Raw genomic sequence first — 20,823 nt, 5'->3', positions numbered from 1 at the left:
AATCCCCCAAAAGCCCATGTGTGAAAAGCAGGGTCCACACCCATAGCACTACTGGGAGGTGATAGAACTTTTGAAAGGCCAAACCCAGTGGAGGGTAACTTAGGTCACTGGGGTGTGCCCTCAAAGGGATGGTGGGACTCCAGTTCCTTCCTCTTCCCCTTTTTAGTTCCTGACCAATGAGGTGAGCAGTTCTGCTCCACTACACACTCCTGCCACCATGTGCTGCCTCTCCACAGGCCCAAAGTCACAAAGCCAGTCAGTCTTGGACTAGAACCTTTAAAACAAAAATCAAAATAAGTCTTTTTTTCTTTATAGATTGATTTATCTGTAATATTTCTTAGATAATGAAAGCTAACAATCCTGTGATCTCATATTCTATAGGACGGAATATAAATTGGGTTACAAATATAAACTTTCTGAAAGTCACTCTGTCGCTCTGTCAAGATACTCTGTCAAGATGTATCAGATGTCTTTAAATCTGCTGATAATTTCTGGTTAGTTGTTCCACTCTAGAAGCTTATCCTTAAAAAAAAAAAAACAAACTCCAAAATACACAAAGATGTTAATCTTAGGATTCTTATAGTAGAGGAAAATGTGAAAAAGCCAAAATCCAACATCAGAAGCATCCCAGAGCCACATCAATAAGTATTATATATATAGTAAAGAAAAGTTTTGGTAACTTTTAATGCAATGGAAGTGTTTCTGACATAAAAATGCAAAATCAAATATACTTTATGATCACCAAATGGAAAATGCAAAGAAAAGAGCTGGAAAGAAAATATGAAATGCTAAAGGCTTCTATATTAGAGTGGTGAATTACAAGTTTTTGTTTCTTTGTGTATTTCTCTACTTTCTAATTATTCCTTAGTTAGGATGATTTGGGTTTATTTTCATAATAAGTAAACCACAATCGAATTGTAAGTTAGAGATTGCATTGGCTTAAAGGTCCTAGGACAGGCTTCCTGGAGAAGGCTGCATCTGAAATAAGAAATGAAAGACAAGGAGAAAGGATGTCCCCAGAGGGGCAGTAATAGTATGGAAACCCAGAAGGCTCTGATTTGGTTCACAAATCAGTAGAGGGAAAACATAAGGCATGCAAGCCCCTTCACCCAGAGCCCATTCCCCTTATCATCCAGTGCATTCTTCCAGACTTCTTTCCAAGAAAGCTCTCCAGGCCATCTCTGCCAATAAGATCAACAGCATTTTACATGAAATTTACTTGCCATGCCTGTGGTAGTTTGATCACTTTCATTTAGGTCTATGCCCTGGGATATTAGGACATAGAATGCCAGGCTAACTCTGCACCATAAGCACACCCTTCTATATACCCAGGTAGGCGGAAATTGCCCACTGGATGAAAACAGCTTTCAGTAGTTTCTTTGTAGACCCTTTTGGGTCTTCTAGGTATAGGATCATATCGTCCGCAAATAGTGATATTTTAAGTTCTTCTTTTCCTATTTTTATGCCTTTAATTTCTTTTGTCTGTCTAATTGCTCTGGCTAGTATTTCAAGGACTAAATTAAATAGAAGTGGTGAGAGAGGGCATCCCTGTCTTGTTCCAGATTTTAGCGGGAATGCCTTCAGTTTTTCTCCATTTAGAATGATGCTAGCCTGCAGCCATTATGAAGTCAAGTAACAACAAGTGCTGGCGAGGATGTGGGGAAAAGGGTACACTTGTACATTGTTGGTGGGACTGAAAAATGGTGCGGCCAATATGGAAAGCAGTATGGAGATACCTAGGAAAGCTGGGAATGGAACCACCATTTGACCCAGCTATTGCCCTTCTCAGTCTATTCCCTGAGGACCTCAAAAGAGCATACAATAGGGATACTGCCACTTCAATGATCATAGCAGCACAATTCACAATAGCTAGACTTTGGAATCAACCTAGATGCCCTTCAATAGATGAATGGATTAAAAAACTGTGGCATCTATACACAATGGAGTATTACTCAGCACTAAAAAATGACAAAATTATGGATTTTGCAGGGAAATGGATGGCATTAGAGCAGATAATGCTAAGTGAAGCTAGCCAATTCTTAAAAAACAAATGCCAAATGTCTCCTTTGATATAAAGAGAGCAACCAAGATCAGAACAGGGAAGAAGAGCATGAGGAAAAGATTAACATTTAACAGAGACGAGTGGGGTGGGAGAGAGGGAGAGAGAAGGGAAACTGTATGGAAATGGAAGGAGACCCTCATTGTTACATAAAACTACATATAAGAGTTTGTGAGGGGAAAGGGAAAAAAAAAGGGAGAGAATTAAACCACAGCAGATGGGGTAGAGAGGGAAGAGGAGAGGGAAGGGGAGGGGGGATAGTAGGGGATAGGAAAGGTAGCAGAATACAACAGTCATTAATATGGTATTATGTAAAAATGTGGATGTGTAACCGATGTGATTCTGCAACTTGTATTTGGGGTAAAAATGGGAGCTGATAACCCACTTGAATCAAATGTATGGAAGATGATATGCCATGAGCTTTGTAATGTTTTGAACAACCAATAAAAAAATATTTAATAAAAAAAAAAAAAGAAAACAGCTTTCAGTGCTAAATCAGATTACAAGTGCTACCCAAGCACATCTCAAAAGTCAATTCTCCCATTTGAAGCAAATGTCTAAATTCACAGCAGGGAGAGGGAGGCCTTATTCCTTTCTCCTAAAGCAAAGAAGCACTGAGTGGGGAAGGGGTCAAAGAGCTGACCCGTTAGGATGGCAGTGGAAGAAGGCCTGTTGCATACCGTGAGGGCAAACAGACACACTGACGGAGAAAGTCAAAGCTGAAGCAGGAGAATGAACATGAAATTGGTGCTGAGGTTGAGGTTCAGGACCAGTGAAACAGCTGGAAAGAACCTGCTGGACCTGGCAGGCTCTATACCTGTACCTGTGGCATTCCCCCAGGGATCCACTCCCACCAACTAGATTCTACTTCCTGCAGTTTCCACCACTTCCCAGTGGTCCACTCAGCTATAAATCCCTCAATGGATGAATGATGAGGTCATTAACTGATGCCGTCAGAGGCCTGAGAGATTTAATCATGTCCCAAAAGTCCCACCTCTGAACCCTGTTTCAGTGGGGCCTAAACTTTCAACACCCGAGTCTTTGGAGGAACACCTCACATTCAAACTACAATGGGGGCAAGCTAGTCCACTGACAGTTTAGATGAGAAGGACCAATGCAAGCACCTTTTGGATTTTGAAAGGCAATGAGAGAAATACGATAAATTGGCTGATTTTAAAACCTCTGCACAAAATGTCTCTTCTCCTAAGAATCTTTAATTGCTTAAAAAGCTGTTCTCATAAGATCTCTAGGAATGGGGTGGCAAATATTTATCTTCCTTTCTTATCAGAAAGCAGATGACACATATTAAGGACATATTAAATTACCATTTGCGACACATGCACTATGTGTCAAAAGTACACACTCACAGGATCTCTAAGCTTATGCATCTTCTACATGACAGACATGATTTTTCCAGTGCTACTAATGAAATCCAGGCAAAAGCTAGGTGACTAATGTCTCCAAAGAGGAAACGCTAAAACTAGGTCTGTGTGCCTCCAAAGTTGTCCTTTTCCTTCCACGTTACACCACCTCCAAACACTGGGCAAGCATTTAGCCTAACCTTCTTCCTACAGAAGGAGTCTTATCTCCATCCAGGTCTCTGGCAAATAGCACTCAGAGAAGTAAGGGACAAGGCACTGTTCTCTCAAGAGACCTCAGTGGCTTAGCCATTCAACTGTTAAAACCAGAGAGGTGATGGAGCACCATGAAAACAAGGTAGGATTTCCTAGACTATATTCTTGAACCCACAGGAAAAAAAATTATACACTCTGCTGGCTACAAACTACTAACAAAGGCTCAAACACTTTAGGAAGGCAGGCAACCCAAATCTATTACTTGCACTACTCTAATCAAAGTCAGGTTGTTGCTTTGTGTCTGGGTTTCAATGCTGCTACAGCAAAACATGACAAAAGCTTGACAACATAATCACAACCGTCAATCTTCCTAAAATAGATCACACTTGGAAACACGCAGGGAATAACAGTATAGACACATGAGCTAATTATATCTCATAACCTCATTCCCAATATATGTGTCACCCTAGCAGGAGGTATTGTTCGGAAGAAACAGCAGTTCATCTGTTGTAGAGGCTATTTTTAAATTTTGGATTCATGGATTTTGTTTTTCAAAAATGAGGCATTTGGGGGATAGTTTTCAGTGGAGTTATTACAGGATTTTACTGGGGCTACATTTCCATTTCCACTTTTGCAGCTCTTGGGAGAAGGAGCTGCCAGTAAGAATTTTTGTAAGCGGTCTGCTTCCCAAAATGAGGAAGACAGAAAAATGTCCTGGAGAGCCATGCCGTTTTCTTTTGACACAGATCCAGAGATGACCAGGGTAAGCTCAAACTTACTGACTACAAAACAAATTATATTTAGAGTACAGATCTAGGCCTCACTTTTTTGGTTTTGCTTTAAATATTTACCTGAAATTGACCAATGAGACAAACTGGGATTCAAAGTAAATACTTTTAATTCTACCAGAAGCTCTCACTCAGTCTTTAACCCCAACAACCTAAGACTACACACACCACAGCTGCTGACCTCATACATCACGACATAAGGAGCCCTACCCGAGTCCTGGATTCCACTGGTATTGCTGGGCTCCTTTCTCTACTACTATGAACACACACGCACGCATGCGCGCACATACACATACACACACACACACACCCTTCCTAGGCCTAGAATCAGGAATCATTTCCTTTCAGATCCTGGAGCATAATAGCAGGGATATTCTCGGGTTTGTCATGTTCAGTATAACAGGTTGTGTACTGCACAACTCAGGGGTGCCATTTACAAAGATTATGCTTTGACAGGCATGTCCTGAAAAAGACAAGAAATCTCAAATGCTGAAGAGGATGTGAAGACATAATCTCATACCCTGTTAGTAGAATTTTTAATTAGTACATCTTTTATGTAAAAAAAAAAAAAAAAAACAGAGGTTCTTCAAAAAACTAGAATAGAACTGACATATGATCTAGCAATTCCACAGCCGGGTATGTACATATCCAAAATAAATGAAACCAGTATGTAGAAAAAATATCTACACTCACTTGTTTGAACACAACAGTGTTCCAAGAGTGAAGAGATGGAATCAATCTAGATATCCATCAATGAATGAATAGATTAAGAATGTGGTATATATATACACAGTGGAGCATTATTTGGCCATAAACACACACACACACACACACACAAATTTTGTAATTTGAAGCAACATGGATGGAACTGGAGGACATTTTGCTAAGTGAAATAAACCACACAGAGAAAGACCAATGTCATTTCACATTTATGTGGATGCTAAAAAAGTGACCTCACAGAAGAATGAAACAGTAATTACCAGAGCTTAGGAAGGGTGCACAGAAAGACAGCAGAACTAACAGGTGCACTGGATAGGAGGAATGATGTTCTACAGAACAGCAGGATAACTATGGATGATAACAATCACTTGCATACTTCAAAATATCTAATAGGAAGGATTCTGAATATTACCAACACAAAATAAAAAATGATAAAGTTTGAGGTGATAGGTATGGTGTTCCCCGGATGTGATCCTTAAAATACATGTATTGAAACATCACATGGTAACCCATTTACATGTACAATTGTTATGTGTCTGTTGAAAGTAAAAATATATTTCTAAAACATATGTGATGTCCCCTACCTCCCCGTCTAAGGTAGCACCTGGTTGAGGGCAAGGTTGCGGCATCAGACAGGTTCAAGAAGGAACATCTTGGAGCCTTCCGGGTTCTGAAGAGCACTGTGAACTAAGCATTATTGGAATGTTTTCTGTAGGCCAACAGCGCACTTAAGGGACTTCGATTAGGCAAATGATGGATTGGGAAAGGGTTCACAGAGGCAGAGGGAGAATAGCCTGGGTTGAGGCAAATGAGAAGATGAAGGCCTGAAAGAGGCCTGTGATAGAAACTGTAATAAGGAAGAGTCAGCAGGACTCAGGAACTGCAGCACACGCAGGGATGATGGGGCTGGAATGTCCCTGGTTCCTGGAGTAGCACCCTGGGTGGGTGGCAATGCCCTTGGCTGAGGTAGAAACCACCGGGGGGATCCCTGAGGGTAAGGGAGGGCTCTGCTTTAGATACAGTGTCTGAGAGGCTGCTAGGCCTTCCTGGAGGAGATACCTGAGACACGTGAGGGCATTCTGGAGCTCAGCAGGGAATTCTTGAGATAGAAAATATAGATTTGGGAAATATCAGCATAAATAACATGATTGTGGTATATATATATATGTGTAATAAGAATTGTATTCCGCGGTCATTTTTTTTAGAATCAATAAAAAAACAAATAGTGTCTGTCATTTAAGATTTACATGTGGATGAGATGCCCAAGGATCCTTAACATATTGGAAGAGGAGGAAATTCTCAACCAAGCATAGGAGACTGCCATATCTGAGGTTCAAATGAGGTCTGGGAGCAGGATGAAGAAGGCACCCAGTGAAGAAGCACTAAAGAGGGGGCATCCTGCCGCCTCTTGTAAAGGAGAAAATCAAGCGAAAGGTGATCTTCCTGAAGAGGTGCTGTTTCTAAAATCAACCTTCTCATTGGAACGTGCCTCTAAGCCAAAAGAAAAATCCACCCGAGACTTAAGTTACATAGAGAAATATATTTTCAGGAAAAGAAACAGTCTTAAAATAAAATTACCAAACTGCCTGTAGACTTTGGAGAAGTTACAGAAAGAAAGGGAATTAAAGAAACAAAATTCAGGAGCTGGGAAGGGAAGGCAGGAAGGGATAAGAAAGAGAGAACAGGCTACTGGTCCCAGGCCCCCACGTTCTACCTCCCAGCAAAAGCTCTGGCCTCTGGAACGATACAGTATCAAAGTTTAGACTATGACTTGGGACAGTCATTAACCTCCATTGTCTTCAGTTTCCCCAATACATAAAATCTGGAAAGAGGGACTGGAGTGGTGGCTCAGTGGCAGAGTGCTGGCCTAGCACGTGTGAGGCACTGGGTTCGATTCTCCGCACCACATAAGAATAAATAAAGGTCCATTGACAACCAAAAATAAATAAATAAATAGACAAACAAGTAAACAAACAACTAGAAAGAACAGCCCTTGCCACCTCTATTTGCTACACAAATGACCTCTAGTAAGTCAAGTAACTTCTCAGCCTCAGTTTGCCCATCTGCATAATGAGTGACCATATTTATTTTACTGAGTTATTGTGAGGAACACAGGTAAGGTGAACACCTAGAACAGTGTCCCATATATTTTAAGTGCTAGATAAGATCCAGCTCTTAGCAGCATTGGTGCCATTTTGGTCCAATGTGTTGTTCTAGAGGTCCTTTTGCTAAACATGAAGTGTAAAGCATCCATGAAGGATGGGCTCTTCCTCATTTCCCTGCTCCATGCCTCATTATTTTTAAACATAACAGTAGTGGTCAATTATTTTCTATACAAGCAGCATGCCCCTGGCTGAGAACACAATTCCCATGATTAACTTTTAAAGCAAACCAAACTTTGCTCACCTAAGTTCTGTTTGCAAAGGACTTTCAAGGACTAAAATATTATAAAGACTGCTTGTACTGGATTCACTTCAATGAGCTCTACTAATAAACCAAAACCAGAGTAAATAAATATAAATTAATGGATAATACAAAGTAGCCTATAAAAAAAGAACTCACTGGTTTGTTTTCTTTTACATTCATTCTCAGATGTTACCACATTGTCCCTTCCTCATGTTGGGACATGGGTTTGCATACCAGGATTTGCATACCGGGAATACTTGCACACTTATACAGGGTACCAAGTACTTAGTTTAGGAATTAGAAAGCCACTGTGCTCATCCATTGTCTCTGCAAGCTGCTTCTGGAGATGTCCTCTCCCAGATGGCTTCCTAAACTCCTTCTGAGATCTTCACCAAACCCACAAAAGACTGAGTGATCAGTGTGGGCCCCTGACTTCCGGCTACCAGCAAACTGAGAGGCAGTGGGCAGTTGGCACTCAGTCCAGTGGGAGATGATAATTTGCATTTAGCTTCAAAGGCTGCAAAGACCATCCCTAGGCCCACAATGAGCGATTCTGGTTCCTGAGCCACCTTCCAATTGTCAGACCTAATCATCCATATCTGGTTTTTATGAGCCTAAATTCCCGTCTTCTGAATTCATATCCTATTTACAATAAAGACACATCACTTAGGGTAACATGATAGAATTTCTCAGTGCCTAATGAACAGAATACCCACCACATAAGCCATCATCCAGAACTTTTCCCCAGTCTAAACCATGATGAAACCTCACAGAAGAAAATGCTATGATTAACCAGGTGTGATGGTGCAAGCCTCTGGTACCAGTTACTCAGGAAACTAAAGCTGGAAGATCTCTTAAGCCAAGATCAAAGCCAGCCTGGACTTAAAAAAACAGACAAACAAACAAAAATCTCCACATGATGACAAGAAGGTTTCTAGGTTTGGTTCTATCTGAATCATTGGTTTCATTTTCAATTTGAAAATATTGATCCTTAAGGAGCCATCCAAATACTATTCCACCCAACCTAAATGTCCCTTTGGGAAACAATAGGGGGAGGGAAAAATGAGAGTCAAGGAATATTGCCAGGCCATAATGAAACAAAACCACAAACATGCTCTAGGAGAGGCACTCTCCATGTTGACTCTGTTGCACTGCATAAAGAGCAGCTGCAATCCACTAAGCAACCACAAGGATGGGACTAAGCTCCAAAGAAGAGCAGAACAGAAAGGCCAAAAGGACCCAGGATGGCACCAAGCTACTGAACAAGCCAAGCTTGAAGTAACTCCAGATTTCTTATCAAACTGGGTAATAATCATCCTCAAATTTTATTACACCATTTGAATTGAATTTTCAGTTACTCTAGGTCAAAAGCATTTTAATTAGCACACAGCATAATAAGTACTCCACGGAGTGTTATACCTAGAGACACATAAGAAAATCCTAAAGAGACTGGAATGGTGGTTGCCGGGGTTATGGGGAGGTTTAGTCAGAAAAGGCACAGAATTTGTTATGTGAGATGAGTGAGTCATGGAGAATCTGTTGTGCAGCCAAGTGATTATATAGTTAGCAATATTATTCTGTAGACTTACAAACTTTCCAAGGTATGGGGCTGAGGTTGTGGCTCAGTGGTAGCGTGCTTGCCTAGCATGCATAAGGCACTGGGTTCAATCCTCAGCACCACATAAAAATAAAGACAATAAAGTCCATCAGCAACTGAAAAAAAAATTTCCAAGTAGGTCATGTGTTATCTGTTCTTATCAGCAACACAAAAGTAATAATAACGGCCATGCATGGTGGTACAAACCTGTAGTCCCAGCTACTTGGGGAGGCTGAGGCAGGAGAGCTGCAAGTTCAAGGGCAGTGGGGGCAACCCAGCAAGACCCTGTCTCAAAATAAAAATTTTAAAACAGGGCTGGGTTTGTAGCTCAGTGGTAGAGCACTTCCTTACCATGGGTGAAGCCTTGGGTTCAATCCCCACTACCACAAAATAATAATACTAACGATAATAAATAAGAGGAAAGGTAGAAATTTTTGGAGATAATAGATTTATGGAGTATAGATGGTTTCATGAGTGCACAATCATTACCAAACTCATCAAGTGGGTTATGCTAATCATATACATATTTCATACATAGAAAAATTGAATAAAAAAGTTAAAATTTTAGAAAAAGAAAACCTTTCCAATTGTTTTATGTTTACATTAAAGTTCATTCAGACATGAAAGCTCATATAAATAACATGCATGTTTCACACCGGCTATCTTACTTACATGTGAACACTGCACAGACAACAGATACTGTGGTAATCTATGAAGGGGTCCTACCACCCAGAAATGCTCTGATAATGCCAATTTCTAACAACCTGTGTTCTGCTTCTGGAGAGCCCTCATACAAGACTGCATGAATAGGTCATGTGCTGTAGAGCCCCTCATGTCTTGTATTCACCCATCTATCTTTCCATACTCAAGTCTCAGCTTCCCGGGGCCAAAGATTCCCAAAGACAAAGTAAGAACTTCAGAGTACAGCCTAAAATATACTTTGGCTAAAAGGATGACATGAAACCCTGGCATCATTAGAAAAGCCAACTGGCCAAAAAAGAACTATTTCAGTGTTGAGACCTTTTAAGCAATAATAATGCAGACTCAGTACAATAAACAAAGGAAAAGTCAGTGTTCAAGGTAGAGAACAGCTAGCCTCAAAGAATGTGTTATGCTCTTTTAAGGTTCTTCTGAAGACATAACTGTATTGATTATATTTGTGCTCAAACTTCATAAACAACTTAAGTAAATAATTGCCAGGTGGATATTACAGTATTTCTTTAATCTGGGTCTCTCCTCCTCTGGGATGATAGTTTCAATGAGCTCCTGAACTACTACCAAAAAAATTACAAAAACAAAAATATTACACACACAACTGAATTCTAATCAAAAGATTTGCAGCGCAAAATGGTACTGATTCTAGTCATGACAATCATCACTAAATGATTCCACCTCTACTCTCAGTAGCCTCACTCAACACATCACCAGGTCATGCTGACATTTGGAAAGGGACCAGAGAGGAGCCTGTCCTTTTTATCTTATGGGAGGAATATAACTTGTCCATCAGCAAGCCTTGGAGAGCAGCCACTGCCCCAAGTACTGACTGTGCCACTGGCAGACCCACAAGCCATCACAGTGGATGGACTCTCACACCGGGCTCAGGCGATCAGAGCCCAAGGGTCATGATTTTGAAGACTCATTTCTTTTCTGCCAGGAAGTGTTCAAAGCCTCAAGTGCATCAATTAACCTGTGGTCTCAATTGGTCCAAGGTTCCCATTATGAGAAAAAGCCTCTGCATACATCTGCAATGTATCTTGTGTAATTCACAAAGTTAAAGTTGAATCTCAAGCTTCCACTACTATGACCAGCCATTAATAAAAGAACCAGGTATTTTTACACTTTCTACTAAGAACTCGAAGCATGAAATAGAGCTGGGGATTAGCTCAGTGGTAAAGCCTTGCCTAGTACGAGTGAAGACCTAGATTTCATCCCCAGCACTGCAAAAAAAAAAAAAAAAAAAAAAAAGAAAGAAGGAAAGAAAGAAGAAATTCAAGGCATGAACAGACTTATGTACTATGTTAGTTACCCTTTCCCCACCCTGCCTTCTGTCCCAGCATCAAGGGAAGTGAACTGTGACAGCATCCACTCACTCACTGTCCACCTGAGCAAGGCTTTGGACCGACTGCACAGTGCCCCTTGGAATTAAATCACAATGTTTTAATAGAGTGTAAAAACCTTTATAACCAGTAACTTAGGGACAGTAATTGCTCCAAGCAATACCTTTTTCAACCTTCTGGTAGGCAGACTAATGCCTCTCCTCCCCACAAAGAGGACTGTATCCTAATCCATGAAACTTGTAAAAAGGGACTCTACAGACATAATTAAGGATCCTAAAATGGGGAGATTATCCTGGTTCATTAGGTAGGCCCAAATATAATCACAAGAGTCTTTTTTTTAAATTTTTTTTTTTTGTAGTTGTAGATGGACATTCTCTCTTAGATGTGTTTTCTTTGTTTTCCTAAATAAATATCTGTGCTGCTATTGACAAATGCTGAAGTTTTTCTGTCACGTACTTCAAGGACCCCCACCTATCCTCAGTCAAGGCACCCTTTTCTGGGAACTCCTCTGGTGACAGAATCAAATTGCAAATGGTATTTAGATTCCACTGAATACTTTAAGAGTGATGCCACGGTTTAATTTTAAACATTTTTTTTTTTACAATACATGAAGAACCAAATCATTGCAACCATTTAAAGTCAATGATTAAAAAAAGGATTATATGTTCAACTTTAAACTATGTAAGAGAGAATGTCGTTTTTGAAAACTCGTTAAGAGAGCACACAAACAAAAATCTTTAACTATCTCTGAGCTAAAGAAAATGGTTCCAAAGGAAAGAGGTTAAAAAAAGAAAGAAAGGGACAAGAATATGGGGAAGGGGGTGGGGAGAAAGCTAGAAAAAGAGAAAACAGGTTTCTGAAAAGATTCTAAAAGGTTTTCTCTTTTATCTAAGAGATGCTGTGGTTTTAGAAAGAACCCTTAGGCTATCAGGACCCATACCTGACTTCTCAATCCATCTTAAGGAAGGAAGAACAAGGAACTAGAACTTTCTGCAAAAGTAATCTCTTACACACACACACACACACACACACACACACACACACACACACGCATACCCATGCGTACTCCCTATTCTTCATAATGGTTTAAGGCCTGTCCTTCCTCTCTCCATAATGCCAAATTATAACTCTTTTGATGACACTAAACACTTCACAAAACACCAAGAGACTGAGCCCAGCTAAAGAGCTTTACTCTTCTTTACTCCCAGTTAATTAAATGTCAAAATGCTATTGCCTTCTGCTCAGCTGTCCCAATGGCATGTTAGGGGAAGAGAAGACTAGTTTCTATCCTTTTATTGTCTTAATCCATGGCAGAAATTAGAGCCAGGGATGATGGTAATCATGATCTTCTTTTCCCTTGTTAAGGACATTTATGACCAAGTTTCTTAATCTAACCACTGACATATTAAACAACATAAGCTAGCGCAAATTTTAAACAGAAGCGTAATTAGAGCTGTCCATTTTTGTAGATGTGCAGTCTCCATCCTTGCAGGGTCACAGAACATTGTTTATGATTGACAATGCTCATAATCTCTTAATCCAAACTGTGGCACAAGTTAAATTCAAATCAGGTGATTTTGTGGAAAGCTTCCATCAATGTTGAGCTATTTTTCTTTCTAAAGGTATATGAACCGGTTTTAGAAAGATTAGGCTATCAGGACCCACACCTGGCTTTTCAATCCATCTAAAGGAAGAACCAGGAACTAGAACTTTCTATAAAAGTAATCTCTTCAAAACAGGCACACACGCACACACACATATCCATGCCCACGCATACTCCCCACTCTCCATACTGGTTTTTGTGTCAGCGAGAGCATAAGCACATAATTTTTACTCAGACTCCCTGCCAATACACAAAGAACTGAGATTCTGTAATAGTTGGTCATGTTGCCACACAAACAGGAGACCTAACTACCATCTGGATATCCTCTGTGCTTTCAGCAAGGTATTGATTAATTTCAAACCTCACTTCATAAGATAGCTCTTTGTTCTATTCAGAAGACATTCTTCTTTTGTCAGAAACTGAAGTGTAACAGCTGTACTTCCTGAAACTGTGAAATGCAAACCCACTGCCTCCTTGTCTTCACTAAGCCCTGGGCTCTTTAACCCCAACAAGTGAAGTCATCATTTCCCATCACCAAATACAAGGGTCTCTGGAGGACTCCTTTTCTATTGTTTCACAGTTTTTGAATGCAAACAACTCCCTATTTTAGAAAACTACTAAACTCTGACTCTCGAGATCTTGTTGGATCTCGTCTCACCAAAGGCACATCATCACACACCTCAAAACCAGCATCTAAAATTGAATTCTGACTCCTTAAGGACATCGCTGTTCAAGTCAAAATCTCAAATGCCTCAAAAGGGGGTCTGTGTATTTTATTCTGCTCTAATCAACATTTTTATTAATTGATTGAATAAAACTAATAATGGTCTGATAATCAAATCTGTTTAGGGTACAAAATAAGGTTACTGGATTTTAAAAATAGTATGTAGAGACTGTGATAGACTTAAGAAGACAGAATGGATGAAGTATGAAACAGAGTAAATGTGTAACCATCAATTTAGTTTCTTAAAAAAATAATAGCTCCATAATTGTTGTAAGCAATAACATATGTAAAAAAAAAAAAAAACCATGGAAGTCTCATGGCAAACTCAATGTGAATCTCTTGGCTGCAGGGCAGTGGGTTAGGGGTGGGACAACACACAGATATAAACTGCATGATGACAAGGTACAAACAAGACAATGCAATCAGACCACATTTAAAGCACAGAGCATCCTTACTGTTCAAATAAGTGTCAGTGGGGAAGAAATGTGAGTCAATGACTTCCTGACAAAATTGACTCACCAACAATGAACATTTACCATTCCTTCTAAAACAGATCACCAGCACCTCTCTTAACCCAAGTAACTGTAAATCAATTTCTGCTCATAGGATCACAGGAGAGTATAACACAGGTGGACAGAAAAATAACCTTCTGATCTCATGAAGATAAAGTATAACCATGAAGTCAATGAAAGGAACCAAGAATACTGCAAATAAGCCATTTATTAATAACCCAATAGTTGTTCAAAGCAGACTAATACAAAACAAAAGGACTAAGAGAATTTGGAGATGGGGATGGGTAGGAGATTGGCAACTAGAGCAAATAACTCAGTATGTCATGATAATACCATAGAAATCAAGTGAAAACTCTCTTTTTATGCATCATGGCATTTTGTCAGAAAAAATGACACTCTGCCCTCCAAATTGAGACATCATTCTAAAATAATCACTCAGGATAAAACAAATTATTTTTATAACATGCACTGTATTTTTTTTTTCAAAAAAAAGTCCCAACCAAACATTTTAACCCACTATTCACCATGGCATTTTGAAATTTGGTTCAAGTGGATTCATTTTGAGGCAACTTTTTCTAGGTCCAATTATTTTTAGACAATGAGGATTCTCCACTTACTGCCCAGTTCAGAGTTTTCAAATGCAGGTTTGAGGGTGATGAGATGATTTGAAATCACATCTTGGGAGAAATGACAATAGGAAATGAATCCTGGACAAGAGCACACTTATTGGGGACTATAACAGTTGTGACCAAAGGCTGAAGGGATATTATTGTGATACTTTTGAAAAGGCCAAGAGTGCAGAAGTAGGACCAGGTAGAAACAATGCTGGCCTTTCCCAAAAGTTGATGCTTTATCTTGAAAGAATGAATTTCCCTAAAGAGGTGTTCAAACACAGATCAGATGTGGAGTACAGGCATACCTGTTTTTATGGTACTTTGCCTTAGTGTGCTTCATAGATATTGTCTTTTTATGGCAACCATTTTTTTTTCAACAGTTCATGTGACTGTTAGCATTTTTAGCAGTATTTTATGGTTTAGATATTATGTTAGCGTTCTGTCACCATCACAAACACCTGAGACAAATCAACTTAAAAGCAGGAATGTTTTTTTTTAGGGCTCCTGGTTTCAGAGGTTTCAATACATGATCGCTTGACCCTGTTTGTTTATAGGCAGCATAGTACTTTGTGGAAGAAGCACATAATAGAGAAGACTTGTGTACCTCATGGTGGCTGGGAAGCAAAAAGAGAGAAAGAGACTGATATTCCTTCCACTAGGCCCTCCCTCTTTAAGGTTCTAGCACCTCCCAATAGTATCAGGCTGGGAACCAATTTTCATCCCTAGCTGCTTATCTGGTGGAATATAAATTCCATCATATTTTGAAAGTGATGGATACTGGAAAGAGAAGGAGTAAGATGGAATGGGAGGGGAAGTGGAATGGAATTTTAAGTAAGGTAGTCAAGTGAGGTCTCATCAAGAAGGTAATATCTGAGAGGCTTCATCAAGAAGACATGACAAAAGTGAGTTCTAGGAAAAAAAAACATGCATCCTGAGACTAGATAAATAAGGAGCCATTACCCTGATCCTGTCCTTGTTATGTATTTCTGGAGTCTCTTCCCTCGAGTTAGACTTTATGGTCTGAACAGTTAAATGAAAACAAAGGCTAAGTAGAGCCCAGCTCTGGGAGATGTCTCCCAGACCTCCTCCCACCACCAACACCTGGCCCCATCTTTGTTCCACTTCAGAGTGAAGTTTTTGCCACCTGGTTCACTGGTTCATTTATTGCTGCCTCTTTCTCAACCATAAGTACCCAGGCTCCCCTGAAGTTTCCAGAGATAAATCCCTATAGTCTTCTTTTTCACTCAAATTGCATGTTGCTTAGATGCTAAAAACTAAAAAAGAGTAGGAGGGTTGAAAGGTTTATTTCAGAAAATTGGCAGCCAGTGGCTGCCACATTTGTTGGAATTCCAGAGCATGAAAAAACATTTGGCAAGAGACAAAAAAACACCCTTAACCATAACTTGGTTCTAATTTTGAGATTCCTAGGCATCAAAATACACAGGACTGTAGAAAAATACTCAGTAATCCCCTTTTTCCTAGTTTCAAAGATAATGCTCACTGTCCAACCTTTCAAGGGCTGTTGATTCTTCTGCAGAACTTTGAAGCATGAGGCAGCCTCAGTTAAGAGTGTCCAGTTTTGGCAGGGCATGGTGGCAGATGCCTATACTCCCAGTGGCTTGGGAGGTTGAAATAGAAGGATCACAAGTTCAAAGGCAGCCTAAGCAATTTAGCCAGGCCCTAAACAATTAAGCAAGACACTGTTTCAAAAAAAAAAAAATTAAAAAGGGGATGTGGCTCAGTGGTAAAGCACCCCTGAGTTCACTCCTTTGTACCAAAAAAAAAAAATGCTTTGGGCTCCAGGGAAATATCAGAAAGATACTGAGGCTGGTCCCTTAAATGAGTTCTTCCCCTCTGTGAATGAACATAATGAACCTATAGCACTTGCATGGGTAAAGGTTATATCAAATAATATACTGGGGGGTGTAAGGTATAATTCAGTGATGGAGTGTTTGATCCCCAGCACCCCCACACACACAAAAAAAAATAAATAAACAAACAAATGAAAGTAGTATACTATACATTTCTGGCAAAGGCAACATGTATTTCAAAAGTATCAATAACCTAAGCCCTAGAAACTCTGCAGTGACAAACTGTGCAATGACAATGTCTAGAAAACAATACATTGTTGAAAAGCCCCAGGGAGGTACATATGCTTGAGGCCTAATTATTCTCCAGTTTCAACCAAAGTACAATCAGGGCTTTCTTTTCTTCTTTTTCCTCTTCTTCCTCTTCCTCTTCCTCCCCCCTCTTCTTCTTCTTTTTTTGTTTTTGGTTTCTAAGGTGCTGTTGTGACCCAGTGAAAGCCCCTAGGAATTACTCCACCAAGAATAGCAGGAGACAACTTAGACTCCTCATTCTTCACACAAGAACTTCGCAGGAGATCTCATCACCAGAACAGAAACATTCAAAAGGGCTTTGGGTTTTCCTATTTGTGGGAACCAGAACTTATGGCCAATCTATAAAAAAATCTTCTACATTTGTGACCCAGTCCCTGGACTTAAGCAGCTGGCAGAGAAACCGGGGGAAGCAGGAGGGAGGAGAAGAAATAAAGCCCTTACTAGCTGTTGGCATAATTCATAGTAAATTCTGAGTTAAGAGAAAAAAGGTCACTCCATTAATGAGCTCCAAGAAGCCTCCCTGGGGGCGGGATGGTGCTGTCAGCTGCCTGTTCCTGCTTAGAGCTCTGCCCAGGATGTATGTTCAGGATAAGCACACAACCCACGTTTTCCGAGACAGTACTGTTGATGTCTCCTCTTCAGGCACAATTACAAACAATCAATACCCAATTTCACTCTCCAAAGTGTCGCATTTTAAATTATAGGGTCCCTCAATGAAAGGGTGACTGAGTTTCTAGCAGGGATTTTGCTGCTTTACCTGTAAATTAGGTCACGAACCTCTCCCAATCCACTACTGACCTGGGGTTACACAATGTGCAAATTCCTGCATGTCCCCATGTAGACAGAGTATGGAAGAAGCAGCAAATATCATGGTGAAGGCACAGACAGGAGCCAGACTCTCAGGGTTTACAGCTCTAACCCCTCATACTTAAAAGCAGTGAAACTTGGGACTAGTTATTTAACATTTCCCATTTGAAACAAGGATGAGGATGAAAGTAAGTGCCAGAAAGGATTAATGAGTTAACATTTGTAAAGTGCTTAGAACAGTGCCTGGCACCAGGTAATCATTCTATGAATATTTACCAAATAAAAATAAGTATGCAGTTTTGTCTAAGAGGGAAATAATTTTATACAAAGAAATGGTGATGCAAGGCAGGAAGGCTCTTTTCAAAACTTTTTAGATCCCCTCCCTATTCAGATACCCCTCACTGACATAAAAACCCCATGCTTTATCTGGGGTTGTCGCTCAATGGCAGAGTGCTTGCCTAGTATCTGTGAGGCACTGGGTTCGATTCTCAGCACCATATATCAATAAATAAAATAAAGGTACATTGACACTAAAAAAATAATTAAAAAAACAAAACAAAACAAAAAAAACATGCTTGATCCTGGATGAAGACAGCTGGCAACAGGGTTACAGGGTTTCAGAGGGTGGAAATAGAACACTCACTGCCACAAGGCTTCCCTTATTACCTTATGATCAACTACACACTAAATTTCTACATTGAAATTGGCTCAAATAGAACAAAGAAACAAAGACAAATGTCCCAGGTTGTAGCTAGCAGTCAGAAAGAAGCCTGAAGCCAACAAATACCTCTCTCAATTATTTTAAAACACTCAACATGAAGAGTACCCTTTGCTCCCCACACAATCCATAATCGCACATTTATGTATGTGATTGGGGACTTCAAAAGCATCAAAAGTATGCCAATAAAACACATTTAGAGCAATCAATTTAAGATGAAAAATCACAGATATAAGTTTCACATATAAAATTCCATGTGATAAACTATAAAGAAATCTCCTTAATTCCTCCACCATACATTAGGTACCCAGGATAATCATTGCATGCAAATAAGGGTACCCCACACCATCCCACAAACAAAAAAAATTACCAGTTGTATATCTGTATGTCCAGATATACAACTCTATGAAAGCATCCTCTTAGTCATTTAGGTTTTAGTTTTATGCCATGGTTCTGCTTTTAATAATGTTTCAACCTTTCAGAAAGATCAGAACTCCTGATTAAGATGATAAATTCCTACGCAACAAAACAGCTGTTTTGGAAAGAACCAAGTCTCCAAGGCTCTTTAGGATACACACAGACACAAAACCACAGAGAAAAAAAAGGCCTGGGAGACAAGGGTGGTACAAATGCAGAGGAAAGGGAAGGCTAGTTAATTATATTAAGCAGCGATTAAAAACAAGAAGGATTGCAAATGTAGACACCCATGCATTAAGGTACACACATGTTTGTTTTTATGTAAATAGCGGTCTCTGATTCATTTCTCTGTTGTTCTCTATGTTGAGTCACCAAGGGGATGTGATTCCTAAGGTTTTAAAATTCTGAACAAATGGAAAGATTTGGAGCAGGGAGGCATTCCACAAAAAAACATTAAATACTAAACGAGAGAGATATTTCAAACAAAAACAGGAAGTCTGCTATGGTAGAGCCTGGAGCAAGGAAAAACTTTTCCATCAACCTTCTTTTCCAGAGAACTAAGACTTGCCCTCTAACATTTTCTAACAATTTCTTTTTAATACACGGAAAAAACAAAGTCGTCATTTCCAGTATCGCTCAACTATTAAGGGAGAGTTTTTACAACTGTCTAAACTAGGACATTAAAAAAAAAAGTATGTTAATCATTTCTCATTTACATTGACTTAATTAATGTAACACAAATTTCTTTCCAAATAAACAGGCTCAGCAGGGAGTTAAGTCCTAATTCAGATCCTCCACACTGGAATCCATCAGGGCCCATTTTAAAGAACCCGCTTTAGCTAGAAGGGGGTGGCCCCTGTCACAGGATGCAACTTTTCGGCAGGAGGAGCCGCAGTCCCCACGAGGGTTGTGGTCGCTGGGCGCCGCTTCCACCCTCTTAGCAGTTCCACAAGTTCCCTAGGCTTCCAATCAGCACCCACCACCCGAGCTCTCGGTGGAATTTTCTTCTCACACCTGAAGACTTTGCGCTTCACTTTCAAAAGCACCGATGTTTCTTCCTGCTGCCCATCTCGGCTATTTTCTCCGGCATTCGCGTGACATTTCTCACCACTTCCCTTCCGCCTACTAGCAACTCGCCCCCTCTCCCGCCCCAGTCGTCCCACCACAACCCCGAACCGCTTCGCGTCCCAGACTCTCCGCGCCTGCGCTGCTCTGCTCGCGGGGACCCCCGCCCCCCCCAACTCCCACCGATCTCCGGCCCTCCTCAGCAGGGAGGGTGGGCAGACAGGGCACAAAGGTCACTCCCGAGTGCTGCAAACCGGAGCAAGAAGCGGAAGAAATAAGCTTTCCAAGAGGGGGCTGGGGATAGGGGACACGGATAGAAGGGGAAGGACAGGGAGAAGCAGCGTAAGGGCCAGGAGAGCTTCCCTGTCACCGGGGTTCCTACACCTTCCCGTACCCGGACATATGCAGGTCCGTGGGGCTGTAGTTCTCAGCCGCTCGACAATTCGACTCCCCCAGGAAGTCTCCCGGGGTAGAGAAGCCTCATAACTGCGTCCCCCCTTCTGTCCTAGCATTGTCCGCGCCACACCAGCGCTTCGGGAGGCGCCGGGAGCGGCTCGGTCCCTACCTCCACCAGCAGCCCCAACAGCAGCGCCGCCACCCTAACGGGCAAGCGGCTCATGGCTCCTCCTTGTCCTCTCCGGGTGCGCCCGGCTGCCGGCTCGCAGGCGGGTCCGGGGCAAGTCCCCAGAGCGGTGGGCAGATGGGCTGACTCCAGCCGGGAGCCGGCGCGCGCAGGCTGGGCCAGCAGCAAGCTAGCCGGGAGGTGGGACGCGCGGCGCAGATCTCGCAGCGCTCCGCCCCCGGCCGGCGCGCGCTCCCGACCTGCCCGCACGGCGCGCGCGTCCGCTGGTACCCGGAATCGAAGGCCAGAGTGGGGCGCGGCTGTCGGGCGCGGGGACCCGAGATGCTGAAGTGCATGAGCCAGGGATGGATTGAGGGACCCCACGGACCTACCAGTGTGAGAGGAGCTGCCACATGTCTTCTCTTTCGGGGGATACGGTATAGTGTCACCACCTGATAGACCGAAAAGGTTTTTAAAAGT

The 20,823-nt window shown here is 41.2% G+C and overlaps 1 protein-coding gene across 2 annotated transcripts in view; it reads right to left on the bottom strand.

Moving 5' to 3' along the window:
- Window positions 1–20,558, bottom strand: part of LOC143389847 (WW domain binding protein VOPP1-like) — a 95,397-nt gene extending 74,839 nt beyond the window's left edge. The window contains exon 1 of one of the 2 annotated variants that reach the window (XM_076842617.1): window positions 20,347–20,558. In XM_076842617.1, the coding sequence (XP_076698732.1) occupies window positions 20,347–20,400 (54 nt within the window). In that variant the 5' untranslated portion in view covers window positions 20,401–20,558. The remainder of the gene's footprint in view (window positions 1–20,346) is intronic. The other variant, XM_076842618.1, reaches the window with a different exon arrangement.
- Between the last annotated feature and the right edge of the window lie 265 nt (window positions 20,559–20,823).

The sequence above is a fragment of the Callospermophilus lateralis genome, unplaced genomic scaffold (assembly GCF_048772815.1).
Source record: "Callospermophilus lateralis isolate mCalLat2 unplaced genomic scaffold, mCalLat2.hap1 Scaffold_66, whole genome shotgun sequence".
NCBI lineage: Eukaryota > Metazoa > Chordata > Mammalia > Rodentia > Sciuridae > Callospermophilus > Callospermophilus lateralis.
The sequence above is the reverse complement of the archived record's forward strand: the minus strand, read 5'-3'. Positions and strand labels throughout refer to the sequence as shown.